Here is a 15,508-nt window from a genome sequence, read left to right as displayed (position 1 = left end):
CGGCGCCAAGATGGAGTCGGTGGTGTTGGTGGCGCCGGTGACGGCCCTGGAGTTCGCGGGGGACGTGCTGTTGGCGGGTGAGCGCGGGAGCGGGGCCGGGGCGGGCGGCGGGGACGGCGGAGGCGGCGGCTGACGTGGTGTCCCACAGGCACCGGCCCGGAGGTGGCGGCGTTCCGGCTGAGCGGTGGCGGCGGGCCGGCGGCGGCGGGCCGGCGGAGCGTGCTGCGTGAGGCCAGCGTGCAGGGGCTGCGGGCCGAGCCCGGCCCCGGCCCGGTGGTGCGGGTGGCGGCGTTCGGCGGCCGCTGGCTGGCGGTACTGGCAGTGCGGGACGGCGGGGAACGGCTGGCGGCGTGCGGTGGGGGGGGGGCGCGGGAGGTGGGAGCGCGGGTGTGGGAGGCGCGGTGGGCGGCGGGCGGGCGGTTGGCGCTGGCGCTGGGCGGCGGGAGCGTGGGGCTGTACGAGTGGCGGGGCGGTGGGCGCTGGCTGCGGCGGACGAACTGTGGCGGGGCCGGGGCGCTGCGCTGCGCCGCGCTGGCGGGGACGGTCTGGGCGCGGTTGGCGCTGGCGGCCGGGACGGCGGCGGGGAGCGTGGTGGTGTGGCGGGCGGCGGCGGCGGCGGCCCCGCGGCGGCGGCTGTTGGGGCACCGGGGAGCGGTGCTGGCGCTCTGCTACGCGGCGCCGCGGGGGCTGCTCGCCTCCGCCTCCGAGGACCGCAGCGTGCGGCTCTGGGCCGTGGGCGAGCTGGGTGGCGGGGAGGGGGAGGGCTCCTGCCTGCTGGTGTGCTACGGGCACGGGGCGCGGGTGGCCGCCGTGGGTCTGCGGGGACCGTGCCCGGTCAGCGCCGGGGAGGACGGTGCCTGCCTGGAGTGGGACGGCGGCGGCGGCGTGCGGCGAGCGCGGCGGGGGCACCGCGGGGCCCTGCGCTCGCTGGCCCTGCGCCCCGCCGGCGGGCACCTCGCCACCGGCGGACACGATGGCGGCGTGCGGCTCTGGCGGCCCCGGCCGGCGGCTCCGGTGGCGGCGGCGGCGGTGCTGGGAGCCCCGGATCGGCCGCGGGCCGTGCTGCTGACGGGGCACCGGCGGGTGCTGGCGCTGGGCGAGGCGGGCGGGCTGGCGGCGTACGAGGCGGCGGCGGGGCGGTGGGTGCCGGTGCTGCCTCCCCCCGCCGCCGGCGGGTCCCGCGGGGTGCTGGCGGCCGCCCCCCTCCCCGGTGGGGCCGAGACGCTCTGTGCCCTGGGCGGCGGCGACGGGCGCCTCGTCCTCTTCCCCCTGGATCGTCCCGGGGCCGCCGCCGAACTGAGGCTGTTCGAGGGGGCGGTGCGCGGTCTGGGCTGGACCCTCCACCCCGGGCAGCTCCCCGACACCGCCGCCCTCCTGGCCTCCGGCCCCGACGGGGAGATGCTCTGGCTGGATGTCACCCACTGCCCTGGGCAGGCACCCCGGGTGCGGCTGATGGGACGGTACCTGCTGCCCACCTGCAAGCAGCGCTGGCACACCTGCGCGGCCTTCTTGCCCCAGGAAGGGCTCCTGGCCTGTGGGGACCGCCGGGGCTCCCTCCTCCTTTTCCCTTGCAACAGCTCCACAGGGCGGGCTGCAGAAAGCACCAGCATCGCCGATGGCGGCACCGACCCAGTCAGCGAGGACTCTGGCAGCGACGTGGAGCCCTCTTGTTTGTCACGCAAAGGGGCTCTTCCCCTTGAGGCCCCGGTGTCCGTGCTCTTTGGGCTCCACGGGAAGATGGGGGTTACCTCAGTGACCTGCCACGGGGGCTACATCTACAGCACCGGCCGGGACGGTGTCTACTGCCAGCTCTGCCTGCAGGGCCAGCAGCTGGAGGTCCTGCGGAAGCACAGGCCCTGCAAAGGGCTGCGGTGGATCGAGGAGCTGCGCTTCACCCCTGATGGGGACCTGCTCGTGTTGGGCTTTCACGCTGACAACTTTGTGGTGTGGAGCAGCAGGACCGGCGAGAATCTTCACTGCATCCCCTGTGGTGGGGGACACCGCTCCTGGAGCTACTGGAGCAGTCCCTTGGCTGAGTCCTTCACCTTCATCAAGTCTGGGGATGTGATGCTGTACCACCGTGAAGCCGAGCCCTGCGAGCAGCAGGTGCTCCTGGCATCCCTGCATGGGCGGGAGATTGCCTGCGTGCGGCACCTGGGGGTGGTGGAGGTGCCCGGCCACACCACCCTTAATATCTTTGTCACCGGCAGTGAGGACACCACAGCCTGTGTCCTGGCACTCAGCGAGTGTTCCCAGGCGGCTATGCCCCTCGCCCGGCTCAGTGACCATATTTCCAGTGTGAGAGCATTGGCACTGGCCGGCCCCACGGGACCTGGTGACGAGGGCTTTAGTGACAGAGGGTTGTCTGCCCTGCTCTTCTCTGCGGGTGGCCGGGCGCAGATCGAGTGCTACCGGCTGCTGTGTGCTGGGGACCCAGCCTCCGAGAGCACCATGGCCTGCCAGGTCATCCATGTGGCCTCCCACCGGCTGGACGAGCACTGGGAGCGGAAGAAGAACAGGCACAAGCTCGTCAAGATGGACCCAGAGACGAGGTGATGCTCTGGGACTGCCCGAGGCAGGGGTAGCAGTGACCACAGTCTGGGAGGGTGCTGGGAACCACGCTGGGATACCTGCTCTGTGCAGCTGCGGGCTCCCCGCTCTGTGCAGCTGTGGGCTCAGCTGAGGCAGAAGGAGTCAGTGTGGCTTCATGCATGCATCTCTGGTGTCCTGTGCCTAGTTACTGGGCCTCAAGGTGCCTTTGGGGTTAGGGAAAGGCTTGGTCTTTCTTTGTGCCTCCTCTAAGTGCTGGGAGCTGTGTCCTGCTCTGGGCTTGGGCTGCTCTGCTGGACCACCCGGGGCCACAGGCATCACCAAAGCATTGGTGAGCATCCTGTGTTTGCTGCAGGTACATGTCCCTCTCTGTTGTACCTGGGACCAGCACCGAGCAGCTGTCAGCACCCTGGAAGTTCCTGGCTGCTGCCTGCAGCGATGGATCGATCCGGTGAGGAGCCATCCTGGAGCCTGGCAGGGAGAGGGGAGCTGGGGCTGGTGACAGGAGCAGAGCAGGCTCCGCAGGGGAGACTGTGGCTGTGGACGTGGCCAGCTCTGAGCCAGGACCAGGACGGGACATGGTGGGAAGGGGGAGCAGAGGCACCAGGAGGCCTCTTCTCCCATGGCTGACTGCCCTCTGCTCCATCACAGGGTCTTTGGGCTGCTGGAGGCCGCCCGGAAGCTGGTGCTGGTGGCGGAGTCATTTCACCACCAGCGCTGTGTGCTGAAGGTGGAGGCGTTCCTGCATGCAAGGGCAGGAGGGGAGAGGTGAGCCCTGAATGCTGTGCTGCAACCGCTGGGGCTTTGGGGAGAAGCGTTTGTCCTCACAGGGATGGCAGCTCAGCAGGCAGAGGGAAGGGAGAACTCGGTCTGCAGGGGCAGGTCTGCCGCTTCCCCAGATCTCCCTGGGGACCCCTGGGGCTGCAGCTGGAGGCTCCCCCAACACCTCCCTTCTAGGAGGCATCTCCTGTGCAGCGCGGCTACCGACGGCAGCGTCACCTTCTGGGACATCACCAGCACCATTGCAGACGCAGCAGATGCCCTACACCAAGCGGAGGGAGAGATGCAGCCCCTGGGTGGGTGCAGCTGCTGGTGGCTCTGCTCTGCCTCCCAAGGGAGGCCACGCTGGTGGCTCTTATGCTCCCTCTGGACAAGGTGAGCATCACTTTCCTGACAGAGCCTGTTTTCCCAGCCCTGGGTGCCCCGCTGCTCACCGTCATGGCCCACAGCTGCGGCGTGAACAGCCTCCATGTCCGTGAGACACCAGAGGGATGGTACCTGGTGGCCAGCGGCAGCGACGATGGCTCCATCCACATTTGCCTGCTGGAGGTGGCCCTGGGCAGGGGCGAAGCTACGGTGGGGACCTGCCTGCATGTCCTGGAGCGGGTGGCCAGGCCCTGCGCCCACGCCGCTCACGTGACAGGGATCCGGGTGCTGCGGCCAGACCTGCTGCTCTCTGCCTCGGTGGACCAGCGCCTGATGCTGTGGCGCCGGGGCCCAGGCAGGCTGGATGCCCTCAGCACCACCTTCTTCCACGTGCCCGACCTGGCCGAGCTGGACTGCTGGGAGGTGGGGGAGGCTGGGGGGGACCTGCACTACTACTGTGTGCTCTGTGGGCAGGGGCTGGAGATGCTGCGTGGCACAGCCCCCCCCGAGCCTCCTGCACCAGAGGCTCCCCAGTAATGGGGCAGGCATGCAGCACATCCTACTCGGTGCCTGCTTGGGGAGGGCACCCTGCCCCTGTCCCAGCCTGTGTGCTGATGTGTCCCCTCTCGAGTGGACAGGTGTACTCAGCCCCTTTGGGAACAGCACAGCCATGTCTGGAGTGCACAAGGCTGGGTCTTGGGGGGAAAAAGGCAGCTGTGGCCCATCTTGGACCAGCCTGTGGCTCCCCAGGCAGCGAAGGAGGAGGGGGGTCATCAGCCCACCCTGCCCAGGAGAAGTTCCTCCTCCCCAAGGTTTGAGGGACCTGTGTCCAGGCTTTCCAGCTCTGGTGGCAGAGAGGAACCTGCTTGGGGGGACACTGAGCCACTGTGCCCAGCCCTGGGACCTTGGGGGCAGCAGGAGGCCAAGACCAGCCAGGTGCTGGTGTGGTATGTGGCAGGCTGCAGCCTTGTGCTCCTCACCCTGTGTGACAGCACCATCCCTGCAGTGCTGGGGACTGTACTGAAGTGAGTAGGGACACTGATCCTACTCAGCAGCACCCTGCAGGGTGTGGAGCAGCAGCCCAAGGTGTGCTGTGCCGGGCCAGCCCCCACCCCTCAGAGCAGCCCTTCAGTGCTGCCTCAAGCCGAGCAGGTTGTTCTGCACAGCCGCAGGACCCGGCACAAAGAAGCTGCACATGGCCCCAGCCGTGTTGGGGGTCAGACACACAGACAGCATTTGTCCAGCAACAAATGTATTGGACCCCAGTATCAGGGCCTGGCCCAGTGGGAGCCTTGAGCCTCGAGAACTCCCTGCCAGCATGGCATGACCTTCAATAAACGGCTTTGAGGGATGCAAGGTTAGTGCCTGGCTTTGTGGTGACTGGTCCTCAGTGCCACCTCCCCCAGCATTCCCCAGCCCTGCTTGCAGGGTTCTGCTGGTGTTGACATGGCAGACGCAGCCATCTCCTACACTGGGCAAAGCTGCAGGGTGTGTGTAGCCAAACCCTCAGAATTAGTGAACGTTGAGAGGGAAAGCATCTGCATAGGGCTGAGGTGTCCCCTGGCTCCCTGCCTGACTGCGAGGCAGCCCCTTGCCCTGCCAGGGAGGACATGCTTCGTCCTTCCCCTTGTGGTGTGTTGTCCTGGTGCCTGTCACTGGCTTTTCAGTGGTGGCTCAGATCTGACTGAGAGGAGGGAGGTGCAGTGTTGCCAGGGCACTGTGGAACATGTCCCTCACTGCTCCCAGCAGATGGAGACGGGCAAACATCTGGTCAAAGAGGTGAGGGAACGGCTCCTGCAGGGAGAAAGGCAGTGACATAGGGCTGGTGGCCATATTTCCCCTTGACAGGCTCTCCCTAGAGAGAGGCACTGCTGCCTCTGCACCCTGCGTATGCGTCCTTGGGTTGGTGCTGGGCTGCATCATGCCACTGGCACCACAAAGCACCACAACTGCAGTCCAGCCCCAAGGAGAACTGCAAGGTGGGAACCCTCCAGCAAACAGCCCAGGACATCTGACTTACCCCCAGGATGTGGACCCGGTTGTAGTAGGAGCTGAAATCCATGCTGAGCTGGATCAGGAACTTGCAGACCTGCAAGACAGAGCTTCTGCTGGCATAGCAGAGTCTGGCCGATCCTGGGCCCTTCCCAACCCCAAGCACAGCAGGAACAGCCTCAGGGGTGTTGTGGTCTCTTCCCTCAGTGCTGTCCCTGTGTTGCTTACCAGTGGGCAGCACCCTGCCAGCACGTAGCCTTGCTTTGGGCTGGGACTGCTGGAGCAGCACCCATGCGTGCTCTGGCATGTGGCACTTACTGTCTCTGTGTTGGCTGTGATACGGAGTCCCTTGCTGGGTGGGGGCAGCTGTGCTGCCTGCTGCAGGACTTCAGGGAAGGGTAGAAGATAGTTGAAGAGCAGGAGCCACTCACCCTGTGAAAGGATTACATGTGCTGGAGAGGGCCGGATCCTCCTGGGCCAGCAGCATCCATCACCAGAGCTGAGGGCACACAGGTCTCCACATTCCCCTTCTCAGCGCTCACCTCTTCGCGGAGACAGGAGAAGTTCAGTTCTGACACTGGTGGCAGAGGTGGGTACGTGCCTGGAAAGAAGGTGGGAGACTGTTGTGCCCAGAGAAGCTCCTGTGGCTCCAGGAGCGGCTGTTAGAGGAGGGTCGTGGGGTTGGCACTCACCCTGCTCCACAGCCCGCTGGTAGGTGTCAAAGAGTGTGGCCAGCCGGGCACAGTTGTACATCACAAAGGCACCACTCTTGGTTCCCTTGGTGGAGATGCTGCTGTCCTCCAGGTCCAGGGTGATCTGAGGGCAGGGAGAAGTCATAGTCCAGGCTGGGTATACCCGTGGCTCACCTGACCCCGCTCTGCACAAACTGCTCTCCTACCTGACTCCGGTGGGCAGTGCTCAGCATCTCAAACCTGATGGCAGCCACTGTGAGGGTATCAATCACCTCAGTCCAGGCTTCATCTGTGGAGAATACAGGTGGCATCACACACAACTCACTCCATTCCCATGTGATATCACCCCCAGCGCCTAGGCAGGAACTCCCACTGGGGCCGAGGGGATAGGGAGCAATGTGTGGGGAAGAGCCCCGCTGGCTGCAAACACAGAGGTGATAGGGAGACACATGGCAGTAGTGGAGATGGGGATGAAGCAGCATCCATGCAGAGCCACAAAGCAAACCCTCACCTTGTGCAAGCTCCCCATGCTTCATCACAGAGGCTTCGTACATCTGGCGCTTTCGGAGCCTGGGAGGAACACAGACACAGCCACCACCCCTGGGCTGAGCTCGCCCCAGAGAGCGCCCCAGGATTCCTGCAGCCTTTGGGCTGCTCGGGGCACCCCAGCTGCAGCAGCGACCTTGTGCCACTGCCTGGAGAGGGCCGTGAGGAAGCCAGTGTGCCAGGCACAGCTTATGCCTTTTGGCTGAGAAAGGGCCACCCCTGTGCCAGGTCTGTCCACTAATGTGTGCAGGCAGAGATACCACCCTGCACCACCATGGTGCCCAGCTCCTGCTGCTGCCTTTCCTCCTGGCAGCACAGAGGGCCAGAAGCAGCACTTCTGGAGGAGGCCACTGGGACCGAGGAGGGCCCTGTGGCTCCATTCTGCACCTCCAGTCCTCTCAAAACAGCCCTGAGACCATGGAAAAGCAGAACGGAAGGGCTGCACAGAACTCTCCACGTGCCACCAGCTCGCTCAGTGCTGCAGCGTGGCTGCCTGGGTGCTCACGGGGCCAGGCAGAGCACAGGCAAACCTCAGCAGGCGAGCAGCGCGGTGGCCACCTTGCTACACATCAACTTACTGGAAGTACTGGTCTGCCCCAATGGGTGACGACGGGTTTGTCACCTTCACTGACCCACAGACAAGGTGTTTCTGAAAGAGAGAAGTGAGGCCAGGACTGGGGTCAAAGACTCAGAAGCTCCACCAAAATGCAGTGCAGGAGAACCAGGCTAAACCCAGCTCTCTTCTAGCTGTGTCCCCACAGTCTTCTGCCCCTCCTTCTTTAGCGCTGAAATCCCAAGGGCAGAAATGCTGCTCCACCTCCCGGGCAAGAGCGTGGAGGGGCCATCAAGGGAAAAGGAAGCCTCACAAGGGGGCAAGGCTGTGCCTCAGCATTTGCTGCGGGGATTGAAGGGGGCTGGCTGAGCGCAAGGATGCTGGGGGCCACAGTGAGGAGCGTGGGAGGTTCCTGACCTGCAAAGCTGTGTGGACTCCTGGATCCAAAATCCTCCAGAGCAGGTCCAGCTGCTGCTGCTGGAATTCCTCCTCGCAGCTCACCACATGCACAATGCTGCAGCACTGCCCCTGGCCTTTGGCCTGCAGCAGAGCACAGCAGGGAGCTCACACGCCATTTCGTGACAGAAGGAAATGAGGTCTCGGAAGCGAGAGGTAGGCAGCATCACAGGATTGCTCACCATGCACTGCAGAACAGCTTGCTGCAGCTCAGCCAGGGACCGCAGCTTCCCCTCTGTCACTGAAAGAAGGAAGGACACTCAGAGTGGGACATGAGGGCTTCTTACCCCCCCGCCATCCTGCCCCATTGGGTCTGCCCCAGGCTGTCTGCATTTCTGGCTCAAACCAGACTGAAGGGGAATAAGAGAAGGCAATTTGGATGTAAATGCCCCTTGTTTTCTGTAAAAACAATTGGAAAAAAAGGAAACAGGCCTGTTTGTAGACAGTCGCTCTCTGCTGTCACATTAGAGCTGCTGTACATGTGAAGCTCACCGAGAAGCACGTCTAGATTAGGGTCATAGCCCACCAAGCCCTGCTGCTCCACAAAGCTCTTCAAGTGCACTTTACAGATGACACCCTCAGGCAGCGCAGCTGTGCCCGGCACCTGCTCACAGGCTGTGGCACAGGGGGACCGGTCCAGCGCTTGCTTCAAGGCTGAGATGGCATCAGGGAGGGCTGAGCTGCCGGAGGTGGAGGGCCAGTCGATGCGGAGCTGCTGCAGGACCTCCTGGCTCCCCTCCTCGGCGAGGGCAGGGACCAGGCAGACGCTGACCCTGCAAGAGAGGTAGAGGCAGGCACTGGCAGCGCAGGACCAGGCAGTGGGGTGGGGGTGAGGCACTCACCCCTGGGCGTGCAGCAGCTGGGCCAGGTGGTCTGCCAGCAGGAGCGGGCGGAGGTGGCGGGGCCGCAGGGCGCCGGGGTGGCTTAGGGACGGGCAGTGCAGCACCACCCACCCCGCATGCGCCCCCGCCGCAGGGTCCGGGCCGGTCGGGGACCCCAGCAGGCGATGGAAGGCCTCGGGGCGCCGCACCTGCACCGCCAGCCCCGCCAGCGTCTCCTGGCAGCTCCGCACCGCCAGCACCCCCGGGCCTCCCAGTGACGTCACGCCCGACACGACGTCAGCGGGCACCTGCCGGGCGAAAAGGCGAGGAGTCAGTTCCCGGCCCGCACATGGTCTGGCGCGGGCCTCGACCCCTCCGCGCAGGCCCAGCTCTCGGCCTACCCGCGCCGTCGCGGCCTACCTGCCCCCCGGTGAAGGCAGCGCTCAATGCGGCCCGCGGCGCCAGGAAGTCCCGGTGCCGCAGGTTGCGGGCGCTGCTCTCCTTCACCCAGAGCCCCGCGGGCCGCCCCAGTGCCCCGTTCAGCGCCTGCAATGTCGCCGACACCCCAGGGCGACCCTCGGCCGTCTCCATGGGAGCCTGGCAACCGCTTCCGCCGCGGCAGGCCGGACGTGACATCACCGGCGCGCTCACCCTCCCTGGCACTCGCAGGCAGCCGCCATGTTGGGCGCGTCGCTCCTGGGCGGCCATCTTGGGGGCGGACGGGTTGGACGGGGCAAGGCGGCCATCTTGGGGGGTAACGGGCTGCCATGATGGGTGTGGCGCATGAGGGAGAGCGGGGACGCCCGGGAAGGGGCGGCCGGGGCCCGGAGGGCGTAAGGCAGACCCTGGCTGCAAGCACAGCGCGACCCCAGGCGGGGCGGCACGGACGGGCTTGGGACAGGTTGGTAGAGGACAACCAGCAGCACTTGCAAGGTTGGCACAGCGGAGGAGGTGGGTCAGTTGGCCCCCGTGGCCCCCTCTGTGCCCCTACCTGCTGCCCCAGACCTGCCCGCTCTGCTGGACACCCTCCTGAGAGAAGCTGCCCTCCTGCCCAGTGCCTTCCCTCTCATCAGCCCCGGGAGGAAGGAGGTGGAAACGATGAGATGGTGGCGCCATGGTGGTCTCGATTGCGTCTGCAGCGCTGAGCTCCTCTATAGCTGCTGTGTCTGGAGTGTGGGTTCACGGGGAGGGGGCCAACGCTGCTGCCCGGGTCCCCAAATGGAAGAGATGTAGAATAACAGAATGGTTTGAGTTGGCAGGGACCTTTTAAAGACCATTTAGTCCAACCCCCCTGCCATGAGCAGGCACATCTTCAAGTAGACCAGGCTGCTCAGAGTCCCGTCCAACCTGACCTTGAATGTTTCCAGGGATGGGGTATCTACCACCTCTCCGGGCAACCTGTGCCAGTGTCTCACCACCCTCACTGTAAAAAATTTCTTCCTTATATCTAGTCTAAATCTTCACTCTTTTAGTTTAAAGCCATTACCCCTCCTGCTAAAAAGTGTCCCCATCTTTCTTATAAACCCCCTTTAGGTACTGGAAGGCCACTGTAAGGTCTCCCTGGAGCCTTCTCCAGGCTGAACAACCCCAGACCCCTCAGCCTGTCCCCACAGGCAGGCAGCAGGGCCTGCTGCTCCCCTCCTGGGCTACAGGCAAAGCCGGCTCCAACCTGGGCATGGGGGCAAGGGCCTAGCACGCACCCAGCCCCATGCCAGCGGGTATTCAGGAAGTGCTGACACCCCCTGCGGCGGCGGGGAGCACGTGTTCCTGGGGAGCTGGGGACCTCCCTCCCAGCCCTTCCCTTCCTGCCCTCCCCACGGGGCCGGGGGCGGGGGGGGGGCTGCGCTGCCCACAGGGCCCAAACCAGTTCCTCCAGGGCTTGTGTGCATGGGGGGGCTGGGGTGAAGGCAGAGCCTGGCAGCATGGCCTGTTGCATGGGCTCTGTTGGGGATGCAGCAATCGTTTGGGGGCTCTGCAGAGCCAATGTGAACTCACAGCCCTGGGGCAGGAACGGAGACATGTTCCCCAGCTGGGGGGCAGCTGCATCCCCCCTGGCAGTGCAAGGCCGTGCTGCAGTGGGGTGCTCCCTGCACCACCCACAGCCAAGAGGTGATCTGAGAATTGCTGCTCACACCAGACCAACTGCTGACTGTCCGCAGGGCAGGAGCTGCTGGGGACCCCTGCCTGGCCAGCCAGGGGGGAACGCGCACCAGTGTGGGCTGGGAGCACACTCAGACCTTGTGCCGCTGCTTGGAGGGGTCCAGGCTGGAACCATCTCCATTCCAGAGTGCCGGGGGTCCCTGCAGGCAGCCCACGTGAGGCCCAGCAGCATGGCAGCCCGAGGGGGGGGCTTTCAGTGGTGCTGAAAGAGCTTTGGACAGACACGACATCCCCGATGGCTCTGGCTGCCTGCTCAGCGGGAGTGATCGTGTCATTCCAAAGCCATCTCTCTCTCTGGGGGACAGATCCTGCCCGGGCACCACTCGCTCCTGCTGGTACCAGGGAATCTGGGGGACCATGGAGAGCCTGGCGCGGGCCAGCAGTGGCAGGAAGCTCGAGCAGCATCTCGTGACCCATGCTGCCCTAGCGCAGGTGGCCACATCCACCCTGCGGCCAGCAGCCGGGGCTGCCGCTCAGCACACTCACCCTGGTGGTTAGTCCCCAGGAAGCCAGCTGCTATTTTTAGCTGTCCGTGGCACGAGACCGCCAGAGAGCCCCCGGCCCCGGGGTGGGAGGGCTGAGCTGCAAGGCTGAGTACCCATGACCCCCATCCACATACCCCCCTTCTCCCAGCATATCCCCCACACACTGTCCTGGCCACACAGAGGTGCTGGAGGGGGGCAAGTGGCTCTTGCCCCATGCCTGGCCCAGCATGGGGTGGCAGTGGGCAGTGGGGTGGGGCGCATGGGGCGAGGCGGGGGCGGGAGCGCGGGTAACGAAACCCCAGGGCAGCTGGGCACAGCGGGGACAGCTGCTTTTGGGATTCCGTTGCCCGCACTGGCGCCGCGGAGGGATGGGCACAGGGGCCACCACCATGCCACCCCGACCCCAGGGCGGCCAGTGAGCCAAAGCGGGGGAGAGGGTGACTTACCGCCAGGGACCAGAGTGCAGGAGCTGGGCAGGTGCCACAGCCAGGCTGGCTGAGGCTGGGGGTGCCGGGAGAAGCTGGGGTTGTGCCACGGGCTGGGTGCCAAGGGGAGGGCGCTGCGGCTGAGCCAAAAGGAAATGGCTCCGAACAAAGCCCCGGTGGGGCTGGAGCATCTGGTGCCAGCCCAGCAGCCCCCGGTGGGGCCCAGAAACCTGAGCCGTCCCCAAGGGAGGGCACCCACCCCCGCACCTGCGCCCGGTGGCAGCACAGCATGGCCCCTGCTGCTGCCAGTGCCTCCAGCACTCTGCCACTGGGCACCCGCCATGGGGGGAAGTGAAACCATGCGGGGAACCCCACCAGCTCCACGCGGTGTGCAGGCAGTGCCTGCCAAAGGGGACCTGGGGCCCTGCCATCAACCAAGGGTGCCCATCTGTGGGGTGCTGGGGATGCCCAATGCCTCCCCACCCTGGCACGGCATGGCATGGTGGCGGGAAAAGTCCCTTTGCTGATGCCGGGGAGCTTCCCGGTAACCCCGGTGGTGTTGGGGCTCTGGCCGAGGTAGGTGGCATAGGGTAGGGGATGTGTGTTCCCAGCCTCAGGGCACCCCCCTGAGCCCGCAGTCCCCCACCACCTGCTGCCACCTGCCCCACCGGGTGCGGTGTGGAGGAGAGGGTGGACCGGGACCCGGCATCCCGGGGGTTCAGTGCAGGGAAGTCACGGTGGCAGCCCGGGGGGTTCAGCCCGGCTGGCAGCTGCAGGCCCACAGCGGGGACACACCGTTCCGGGGACACACCGTGCCGGGGGCACAGGATCATGACAGAGCCGTGCTGAGCCCCGGGCAGCCCCGGGGCACCGCCGGGGTCAGGCAGGCGGAGGAGACCCCCGGGCTACCCCTGCACCCTGGGGCCGGGCGCGGGGACCGGCGGGCGCCCCGCAGTTGCGGGACGGGAGCACAGCCGAGCCCCCGGTCCCGCTCCCTCCCACCGCCCGGTCCGGCCGCCCGCGGGGTGGCGGGGACCCTGCACCGGGAGCCGCCCGCTCCCCTCTCACCTCCGGCCCCGCAGCCTCCGGCGCAGCAGCCCGGGCCGGTCCGCGGCCCTCCCGACGGCGGGGATCGGGGTTCCCCGGGCGGGACCCCCGCGCCGCCAGGGCAGCGCAGCCCGCGGTAGCCCCCAGCGCCCCGCACCCGCCGTGCCGCTCCCGCCCCGCCGCCGCCGCCGCTTTCGGTTTCGCTCCGCCGCCGCCCGCCCCGGGTGCACCAGGTCGGGGCGGGCCCGGGGGGAGGGTGGTGGGGGCTCTGCGTGTGTGTGTGTGTGTGTCCGTGTCCCTCCCCGCCGCCCTCCCAGCAGGAGGGGGGAGCCCGGGGCAGGCCCTGCTCCCGCCTCCGGTGCCGCTGTCCCAGCCCGGTCGGGCTGGGGCTGCCCCCGGCGCCGGCCGCCAGGGGGCGCGCGCGCGGCGGGGGGGGGGCGGTGAGGGGGGCGGAGCCGCTCGCTCTTCCGGCGGCGGCGGCGGCGGCCAGACATGGCGGTGGAGGCGGTGCGGCTATTGGGCCCGGCGGCGCGGCGGGCGGGCATCGGCACCGGCACCGGCGCCGTGGCTGTCATCCCGGGGCTGGGCGGGGAGAGCCCTGTGGGGCGGTGGCCGTGGGGCTGACGGGGCATCGCTGTGGGGTTTCCGTGGGAGTCTCTGTGGGGTGGCCGTGGGGATTTCTATGGGGCGGCTGTACGGTGCCCGTGGGGGTCTCTGTGGGGCCGCTGTGGGTATCGCTGTGGGGTGTCCTTGGGGCTCGCTGTGTGTCGGTTATGGGGTGGCTGTGGGGTGGCAGTGGCCCCCACGTGTCCGAGCCACTCCCCGTCCCCGCAGGGTGCCATGCCAGGCTCACCGCCTCACACCAGCGGACGACGAGCTCTACCAGCGGATGAAGGTGATGGTGCTGGAGCCGGAGTCCCCCAACACCGTGTTCATCGAGGGCTACACCACCCGTGGCTTCACCATCAGCAGCGACCTGGTGGTGAGGCCCCGTGCCATCCTGCCCCGCACCATCCTCCAATGGAACCTGAGTGCCCAGCGGTGGGGCAGGGGCTGCTCGGCCCCCACCAGTGCTGTGGGTGAGCGCCCTGGGGGGGTCTGCCCTACTCAGTGTCCTCCGTGTCCCCACAGGTTGGCTCCTACAGGGACATCTCGCATGAGAGTCTGTTGCTATTCCAGCTGCTGGAGCCCCAAATAGGTACGTGGAGCGGCCAGGGCCCTGTGCTGCCACAGCCTGCCTGAGCTGTGCCAGGCTCCCAGGACCTGGCTGCCCCTTGAGGCCAGCACAGCTCTGCCCCAGCCCACCCTGCAGCACCCTGATGGCATTGTGGGGGAAGGAGCTGCTCTCTGGCATCCTTCTGCTCTGCAGCAGCAGCTGGAAGGGCACAGCAGGGCAGAAGGGGCACAGCAGGGCAGGGCTCCCCCCTTGTTTGGGCTGGGGGGGGGGGGCTCTTGGTCCCTGCAGGGTGGGCGTGTCTGGGCCGAGGCAGCCCAAGCATGGCCGTGCTCACCCTTGTCTGCGGTCGTGTCCTGGTTGCAGAGATCCTGGTGCTGGGCACAGGAGACAGGGTGGAGCAGCTCCACCCCACCATACTGAAGCAGATGTGGGAGTGTGGGATCACTGTGGAGGTGCAGGACACGGTGAGGAGGGGTGTGTGCAGGCATTGCCCTGGTGCAGGGGGAGTGGTGGCACTGGGAGCCTCCCCCACCCCACGCCCCAAGGCTCTGCCTGCCCTGGGACCAGCCAGAGGGAGGGGATCTTGCACGCCATGGGGAAGGGCTGTATCTCCTGCCAGAGGACTGGGGCTTCACTCCTTTTTCTATTTCACAGCCAAATGCATGTACAACCTTCAACTTCCTAATAAGTGAAAAGCACTTGGCAGCTGCTGGGCTCATCCCTCTGTGGGGCACCTACACTGGCTGTGGGCTGAGCAGCTCTTTTGCCTGCCAGAAGCCCCTGAGCATCACCACTCCAGGTGGAGAAACACTTCAGACTAAATGGAGACCAGCTGTGGCTGGGTGGTGGCTCTGCACACAGGATGGTGCTGTGAAATGTGGGGGCTTGGCTCTGCCCCAAAGTCCCTGGCTTCTCGGCCTCCTTGCCCAGTCTGGGCTGGGGGCTGTAGGGCGTGGCATGAGGCATAAGCAATTGCTGGCTGCACCGCACCCGCAGCTGTGCCGCTCTGCCAAGGTGGTGCCCCGTGCCTTGGCAGCAAGAAGCCATCGCCCCGAGGCAGGGCAGAGGCTGATGAGGTGAGCTGCACACCCCTGGGCACATTTAGAGCTCCACAAGGGAAATATATGTAAATTGGAAATACAAAGCGATTGCGTGGTGGTTAATGCATGGCAGAGCGAGGCTGTAACACCGATGGGGTGTGTGCTTACCGCCCCTGCGGCACTTGTCAGGCCCAGGGCCGGGGGGGGGCAGCTGGGCAGTCTGCATGGTGCTAGGGGTGCCACCTGCCAGCAGCTCCCTGGGCACAGCCGGCACCAGAGACCGGTGTGGCCCAGCTGGCACTGGCCTGCCCTGGGCTCTCCTGCAGGGTTTTGTACCCCCCCCCCCCCCCCCCCCCAGCATCTGTGTCCCTTGTGACACCTCAGGCTGTGCCCCATCTCCCTGCAGGCTCATAGCTCA

General features: G+C 66.4%; 3 protein-coding genes across 5 annotated transcripts; 2 read left to right on the top strand and 1 right to left on the bottom strand.

The window, feature by feature from the left end:
* Nucleotides 1–10: 10 nt before the first annotated feature.
* LOC309684874 (tRNA (34-2'-O)-methyltransferase regulator WDR6-like) lies at nt 11–4,242 on the top strand (the record flags this gene model as incomplete). Its single annotated transcript, XM_082500719.1, has 6 exons — nt 11–77; nt 149–2,552; nt 2,906–3,001; nt 3,202–3,318; nt 3,508–3,626; nt 3,743–4,242. The coding sequence occupies 6 exons, from the start codon at nt 11–13 to the stop codon at nt 4,231–4,233; spliced, it is 3,294 nt and encodes a 1,097-aa protein (XP_082356845.1). The 3' UTR covers nt 4,234–4,242.
* A 7-nt stretch (nt 4,243–4,249) lies between these two features.
* Nucleotides 4,250–9,366, bottom strand: LOC309684875 (DALR anticodon-binding domain-containing protein 3-like). 3 transcript variants are annotated; one of them, XM_082500720.1, is made up of 13 exons: nt 9,177–9,366; nt 8,778–9,064; nt 8,428–8,708; nt 8,118–8,176; nt 7,897–8,019; nt 7,505–7,575; nt 6,892–6,950; nt 6,587–6,669; nt 6,381–6,504; nt 6,231–6,289; nt 6,007–6,120; nt 5,717–5,785; nt 4,250–5,490 (listed from the first exon to the last, which is right to left on the bottom strand). In XM_082500720.1, exons 1-13 carry the CDS (start codon nt 9,345–9,347, stop codon nt 5,371–5,373), a joined length of 1,620 nt encoding a protein of 539 aa, XP_082356846.1. In that variant the 5' UTR covers nt 9,348–9,366; the 3' UTR covers nt 4,250–5,370. The 3 variants fall into 3 exon arrangements, 2 of the variants coding, with proteins under 2 accessions (XP_082356846.1, XP_082356847.1); XM_082500721.1 differs by lacking the exon at nt 6,007–6,120 and having other exon boundaries at nt 5,351–5,490; nt 5,717–5,786; XR_014270365.1 differs by having other exon boundaries at nt 5,429–5,490; nt 6,120–6,289.
* Nucleotides 9,367–13,365: 3,999 nt separating this feature from the next.
* On the top strand, nt 13,366–15,299 carry LOC309684871 (uncharacterized protein; the record flags this gene model as incomplete). Its single annotated transcript, XM_082500717.1, has 4 exons — nt 13,366–13,487; nt 13,708–13,948; nt 14,263–14,514; nt 14,705–15,299. 4 exons carry the CDS (start codon nt 13,366–13,368, stop codon nt 15,128–15,130), a joined length of 1,041 nt encoding a protein of 346 aa, XP_082356843.1. The 3' UTR covers nt 15,131–15,299.
* Between the last annotated feature and the right edge of the window lie 209 nt (nt 15,300–15,508).

This window comes from Vanellus vanellus, assembly GCF_965231255.1.
Source record: "Vanellus vanellus genome assembly, contig: HAP1_SCAFFOLD_977, whole genome shotgun sequence".
NCBI lineage: Eukaryota > Metazoa > Chordata > Aves > Charadriiformes > Charadriidae > Vanellus > Vanellus vanellus.
This window is presented reverse-complemented; position numbering and strand designations above follow the sequence as displayed.

Coding starts and splice junctions, on each gene's coding strand:
- LOC309684875 (XM_082500720.1), bottom strand. CDS start 9,347: ATGGAGACGGCCGAGGGTCGCCCTGGGGTGTCGGCGACATTGCAGGCG. Junction 5,786..6,006: donor TCACAGCCAACACAGAGACA/GTAAGTGCCACA, acceptor TCTGTCTTGCAG/GTCTGCAAGTTCCTGATCCA. Junction 5,491..5,716: donor ACCGGGTCCACATCCTGGGG/GTAAGTCAGATG, acceptor TTCTCCCTGCAG/GAGCCGTTCCCTCACCTCTT.